At 37.8% G+C, this 7,173-nt stretch overlaps 1 protein-coding gene across 1 annotated transcript; it reads left to right on the forward strand.

The window, feature by feature from the left end:
• Nucleotides 1-2,843: 2,843 nt before the first annotated feature.
• Nucleotides 2,844-5,821, forward strand: LOC145594015 (uncharacterized). The gene is made up of 5 exons (XM_081650362.1): nt 2,844-2,908; nt 3,202-3,489; nt 4,009-4,116; nt 5,231-5,323; nt 5,429-5,821. The coding sequence occupies exons 1-5, from the start codon at nt 2,844-2,846 to the stop codon at nt 5,430-5,432; spliced, it is 558 nt and encodes a 185-aa protein (XP_081506488.1). The 3' UTR covers nt 5,433-5,821.
• Nucleotides 5,822-7,173: the final 1,352 nt, after the last annotated feature.

Here is a 7,173-nt window from a genome sequence, read left to right on the forward strand (position 1 = left end):
TCTTTGGAGGAACTTAGTAATACGTGAAGCCCAAGTAATTCTACCAGATCAAAAGAACAGTGCAGCAATAGTTTAGTTAAGATTTTATCTTCTAGATTTATTGTTAAATATGTTAAGTAGGATATGCATGGAATTTATTAGAAGCGTGACAAGATAAGCTTGGCAAATTAATTATTTCCGGAAAATATAAAAGATAGAATTCGAAAAAGATTTTTAACTTAAAAGCTTATTTTCTAAAATCTGATGTTGAAAAGATATTATGCTTTTTAACTAAATATTTCTATCTTATTTTCTGAAAAGATTTTCTTCACAAAGATTTACTTAAAAACCGTATTCTAAGATAAGTTAAGTTTAACTTATTTATCTTTTTGAAAACCTACTTTCTATACGAGTCTTACTTGTATAAATAGTAGAGGTTGAATTGAGTTTAGGTTTTGTGAGTTTTATGCGTGAAGAATTACAGAGCTTAAATTGTGTAAGTTTGCCAAGCTTATAAACTTGTCATATTAGTTTCGGGTTTCATGCATAGCTTACCTATCATATACTAGGTGTTTATTATTTGTATTTGGTTTGGGTTATTTGGGTAGTAAGTATTTTATTAATTCTGTTTATTGTGTTAGCTTCTGGTGAGAAGGGGAAGATTTGTACTTGGGGAGTACGAGTGAGTCTAAGTGTGGTACTTAGACTGGGTAGAACAGAGTGCTGTTCTGTAGTGAGTTCCTTTAGGAACTTGAGGGTAGAGTCTTTATTATAGTAGGTTGTAACTTGGTGTTTGCCCTATTATAGTGAAGTATTTTGTATTTGAATCCCTAAGGTAGGGTCGAGGTTTTACTTCTAGTTGGGCACTAGAAGGTTTCCTCGTAAAATACTGTGTGCTTTACAAGTTCCTGCTTTATTCTGTTTTGTTATGTTTTACATTCCGCAAAAGTAGTCATTAGGAACTCATCTACAATTCACCCCCCCTCTTGTAGAGTTCGTCTCAACTAACACAGCTAGCATCTTGTTTTCTTGCCCCGTCAACAATTGCAAACCAGACACCGCGGAGTACAAATGTACTATAGTGATTTATGAACCACAATTGTACAAGATGGACCAACCTTTTTTTTTTTTTTTTTGAAATTGTTGGTTCTTTCTGAAATTAGACAACTAGATGCATTTACTTTTGTACTTTGTGTAGTTTCTGGTATAATTTTTTAGGCAAGTTTTAGGGTCTTTTTTGAATCGAGCTGAACTGAATTAAAATGAATTTATTGGAGCTAAACTGAACTAAACTAAACTAAATTAAATAGAGATGAAATGAATTGTTTATGAGATAAGGAAATTAGAAACTGGACTGATTGGAGCTAAACTAAACTGAAATTAAGCCTAGAACTTTAAACTTTCAAGTGTTTCTTTAAATCAAATAAGAATCAAATTTTAACGAGAAGTTGTTTAACGTGTTAACTTCCTAGGAAATAACATACTCATCACTCTGGCTAGGTTGGTATTTAGCATTCGTGGAGAAACTAACATGGAAAATTTGATTTCGTGAAGAGTTGGTAGGTTAAGTCACTCTCCATGTATCATAGGACATTTACCTCTGAAGGCAGTCTAATTAAGTGTAAGGAGATATCTATATTTTTGGACCATCCAAATTTCTAATTAACAATATTGTAGTTAAATAACTCAAATGAGCAGCATCGCAGCACAAACATAGGACATTCCTAGCTTAGCATTAGCAGTTTAGTAAAAAAATTAAAGTACAGTAAATTAAAATTGAAATAAACTATTTGTCAAAAAAAAAAAAAAAAAAAAAAAAAAAAAAAAAAAACTGAATTAATAATGGTGATAGAATATACGATAGATATTCTAGTTATTCTGTTATAGTAGGAGATATATTTTGTGAATATTTGTAAATATCTTTTGAGTTTCCTAACGTGTTTGGGACTCACGATTGTAACCCTATATATATTGATTAATGGAATACACTCCAATCTGAGGAGTTTACAGTATCTAACATGGTATCAGAGCTTTAGGTTACGATCTAGCTTCCGCAAATTAATTTTCGCCTTCTTTGTCCTCTTCCCACGGAATTTCCTTCCTTAGTGTTTTTGGAGGCTCTTTTTTCCACCGCCATTAATTGATTACTTTTATCAATTAATTATTTTTTTCTCAATTCTTTTTCTTGGTTTAACGTTTCTGGTGCCTAACTTCTTCTTGCCAATCTTACCATGGCCAAAGATGGTAATTCGATTGGTTTCGGGGCTCGTAAATACTGATTTTGATACGGTCGCTGCTATGATTCAACAGATGGAACCTTTACCTTCGTTTGAAACTGCAAGATCCAGACTCTTGCTTGAGGAATCTCGTCAAGCTAACAACAATAGTACTGCCCCGTCTTCCTTCGTTGCTCAATCCAGCAGTCCCACACAAGCTGCCACTGCATCCTCTTCTCAACACCAGCAATCTTAGGCGACTGGCCGTGGTGGTGGCTCCAGCAATCGTGGTCGCGGGAGAGGCCGTGGCCGCGGCAAAGGGCGCGGAAGAGGCCAACAACAGCAGCAACAACAACCCCAACAACAGCAGCAACAACAACCCCAACAACAGCAGGGGCGCCGCAATGGGGCCAACCTCAATGGGCTGGTCCACCGCAGCACCCTCAAGGCCAGTCAGGGCCTCCACAATGGGGTCAGGCCCCGTGCCCATATCCACAGCAGCAGGGGTCCATGCAACGGCCTAGTTACGCAGCTCCACAAGCCTCAAGGCCACCTGCCGCATATTTTACTGGGCCCAGCCCATCAGCCTACCCGCACCAGCAGGCCCAGCAGCTCTTTTATACTTAGAGTCCAGAATCTGCTTCGACAATGGCACCCACGGAGCTCGGGAACGCCTTTTCAACAATGGGATTTCAAAACTACGACCCGGCTTGGTACATGGACTCCGGAGCAACCACTAGTGGAAAATTTGTCATTTGTAACACCCTATTTGTCACGGACATTATAAAATTCGTTACGAAAAGAGTAATTGTAACGGGAAATATATATGTCCGTTACGAAAAAAAACTCATTTGTAACGGGCAGAAAAATGCCCGTTACGATTAGTTAATACTTGTAACGGGCAAATAAATGCCTGTTACGAATAGTTAATATTTGTATCTGGAAAATATAGAGCCCAAAGCCCGTTACAACTAAATAAGCGCTAGGGTTTAAATCTTTATGCCAGCCGCATTTCTTCCTCAAAGCGCTCTCTCTCTCCTCATTTCTCTTCTTCCTCTGTCCTCTTCATTTTCTTTCTCCTTTTCTCTTTCTTTTTAGATCCAAACCATCAATCATCCTTCTCTCTTTCATTCTCCTATTCATCTCTTATCAAATCACCACGCAAGTATGAATTGTTCCATAGCTTCTCACGCCCACCAGTCCACCACCTTGTAAGCTTTTTACGCCCACCGTTGAGCCACGAGCATCAACCACTGAGCCATGAGTTGTTGGTCCGAGCATTCAATTGGTTAAGGTTTGTCAGTTTTAGATTCTATTTTAATTTTGGTTAAACACAAATTTAGTTTTTCTCTTTGAGTTTTTAATTCAAATTTTTAATTACAACTAATTTGTATTTTTGGTTGTTATTTAGATTTGACAAGTATTTACTTTTTGTTTATTATGAGATAATTGTTTTGTGTGAATTTTTGTGGTGTGGCGGATTTTCTGTGTAGTGGTGGTTGATAGGTATGGTAGGGGCAATGGTGGTGAGAATCGTAGAGGTGGGCACGTCGGTTGGTCCTAGCAACGGCGACAGTGGGTTATTTTGTCATTTAATATTTTTTTAGTTTTTGTTTTGCTCAAATTTACAATTTCATGTTTTCGGCACCAAGGTTTATCTGATTTTTTTATTTTAATTCAATTTTTTTTTCATAGAAATTGTGCCTTGTCTATTACATGCAGCAAATTATTGACTTTTGACAACATTAATTGTTAGTATTTCTTGAAATTATATAGATCTGTGTTTCTGAGCTTTCAAATTACCAATGTGTAGGGGATGGAACCTGGGTACGAGATTGAACCCGGGTATTGTGGCGATGCGAAGGTTTGGTATTAATGATGAGGAAAAGGATACCAGATTGTTGTGGGGTGAAAGATTTGAAGATATAACCCACAAGTTCCTACTTTAATTAGCCAACTTGCCGTTGTATTTGCTTCGTAAGAAGATTACTGGGCATTTTGCTCAGCTTTGTCAACTTGTTAATCAATCACTTACTAGGTAGCATATGTTTTCTTTCACTCTCTTCTTTTTTGTTTTTCTTGTATTTTGATGGGATTTTGTTTGAATAAATTGAGATGATATGATATTGAGTATGTAATTGAGGTATAAGTTTTTTGGTGGGTGATTGAGGAATAAGTTTGGTAATGGGGGTATTGAGGAATAAGTTTGATAATGGGTAATTGAGGAATTAGTTTGATAATGGGTAATTGACGAACTAATTTGATAATGGTTAGTTGTGAATTAATTGTTGTAGTTAGGATTATTTTACTTGTATATAACAAGTGATTCAAGTAACTTGTTGTAGTTAGGATTATTTTATTAGTGGTATAGTGTGCAATGATTTACTGGAAATGGTAAAATGTATGTTCTATGAAGACTTAACTTTTATCAAATGGGTTGATGGTTGGTTGTGGGTTATATTTTCTGTATAAGATTTCCGGTGATTTTGAGATTTATAGCCGTGTGGGTTGTGATAATTGGAATATCAACCGAAATTGTTTGACGCTATTTATGAATGTGAATTGAATGAATGATAGATATAGTAAGGGATTATTTTTATATTTTGTGAATGCTTCAGTTTTGTTTATATTAGTATGTTTGTCGAGGTTCTTGTTTCTGAGCCTTTTAGATTATATAATGAATTTAAGAAATTCATTAAATTGCCAAAGCATTCTAGATATGTGATTGTGAAAAATGTCAAATACATTCCAAGACATGTGATTGTGTGAAACTTGTAATCAATTCAATACTCCTTATTGTTACTTTGCCCTCTAATTTTCCTTTACTGTCATACCTGCTTAAATACTTTGTATTATAATATGCTGATGTTGTGAATTTGAGCTACTACTTAACCAAATTATTAAATTGGCGACTGTTGTGAATATCTGTTTTGTAAAATTTCTGCCTAAATACTTCGTATTATAACAAGTACCTTTACAGATTACATATGCTCTTAGCTTTGTTGCTTTTGCATGCCTTTCTGTATCGATTATATAGTGATCAGAGGAACTATTCCAAGGCTAGATGTTGATAATGTGGTCGAGCAGAAGAGTGATATTGCCAAAGCAGTTGCTGATGACTTGAAAAAGTAAGTTTAGGCATGTATATAGCTGCACAATTAATCCTAAAGTCCTATATATATTTGATCAGAATAATCAGATTCTGAATCTTAAAATTGCTATTTTCTGTTCAGGTAATGTCTCATGGTTTTGAAATTGTTCAAACACTCATTACTGATATTGAACCTCCAGAGCAGCCTCGACCTCGCCGAAGAAACAGAGAGAGAATGCAGCAGTTGGATTCTTATGAGTTTGTATTGTAGAGCTTTGAAAAATGCACTCAATGATTACTCTGATTTAATAAAGAAGAAGAGGAAGTTGCCTTGTTCAGCTTTGAAATTATGGAGGTTTAGTGAGAAAAAGAATGAAGAGGTTTTGTGAAATTATGTTGTAGCTTTTGAATCATGTTAGGAGTTGTTGTGAAGTTAATTTGGACATTAGTGCAAGTTGTATCTTAATTTATAATTAATTGAATTTTACATTTATTACTATTGGAAAGTAATAATAATATTAAAGATTTGGCATCATAGCAGATTACCAGGTAGCAGGTATCCCCTGCTACTTTTTTTTTTTAATCTGTCTTAAATTGTATTTGTAACGGGCGGTTTATATGCCTGTTACGAATAACCCGTTATTTGTAACGGGCAATTACAATGACCGTTACAAATAACGGGTTATTCGTAACGGGCATTTAACTGCCCGTTACAAATAACGGGTTATTCGTAACGGGCATTTTAACCGTCCGTTAACAGGTTATTCGTAACGGACATTTTAACCGCCCATTACAAATAACGGGTTATTCGTAACGGGCAGCGCCCGTTACAAATAACATAGTCTATCCGTAACGGCCGCATTTGTAACGCCCCTTGCCCGTTACAGATGAGCTGTTTTTGCCCGTTACGGATAGCTATTTTTCCACTAGTGAACCTCCCATCTGACCAATAATGCTGGTAATCTCTTACCCCTTTTTAATTTGGAAATTTCATGAAATGCCCCTGAGTAATTTTTTTATTCACCAAATACCCATCAAAACTTTCAAATTCACCAAATACACTTGAGTTTAAGAAAAATGTCACCAAATGCCCTTAATGACTAACGGCGGTTAACAACGTTAGTCATTAATGACTAATATGCCACGTGGCAGCCTCTAATTGGTTGTTGTAATATTAGTTAATTATTTATTAAAAAAAACTTTAAAAATTTATTTAAAAAAACTTTAAAAATAAAAAAAAATTAAAATTTTTTTTAAAAAAAAAACCCCAACCACCCAAGACCCACCAACCCCCAACCACCTGCCACCGCCACCGCCACCACCACCACCGCCAGATCCCACCCCTCCCCCTACGCCGGTGGTCCCTTTTCGCCGGTGAGGGCAGCCTCCCCACCCTCCGACACCCCCTCCCCTACCCCCATCCCCTTCTCCCGACGTTTCCCGCCCCCTTAAACCCTTGCCCAACCTCGAAAAACACCACCCTTCCTTCGCGGCCGGCGCCCAAACCTCCTCCCCGGCGCCGGCGAACCACTTTCGCCCCACCCACGCCATCCCCACCCCCTTTCCCCCCTAAACCACCACCCTAAAAACCGAAAAAACCCCAAATCGAAAATCTAGGGTTTCGATTTGGGGGTTTTTCGATTAAAGGGTTTTTTGGTTTTTTGGGTGGTGGTTTAGGGGGGAAAGGGGGTGGGGATGGCGGGGGGTGGTGTGAAAGTGGTTCGCTGGCGCCGAGGAGGAGGTTTGGGCGCCGGGCGCGAAGGAAGGGGGGTGTTTTTCGAGGTTGGGCAAGGGTTTAAGGGCACGGGAAACGTCGGGAGAGGGGGCTGGGGGTAGGGGAGGGGGTGTCGGAGGGTGGGGAGGCTGCCCTCGCCGGCGAAAAGGGAC

This window comes from Chenopodium album, chromosome 19 (genome assembly GCF_948465745.1).
Source record: "Chenopodium album chromosome 19, dcCheAlbu1.1, whole genome shotgun sequence".
In the NCBI taxonomy this organism is placed as follows: domain Eukaryota; kingdom Viridiplantae; phylum Streptophyta; class Magnoliopsida; order Caryophyllales; family Amaranthaceae; genus Chenopodium; species Chenopodium album.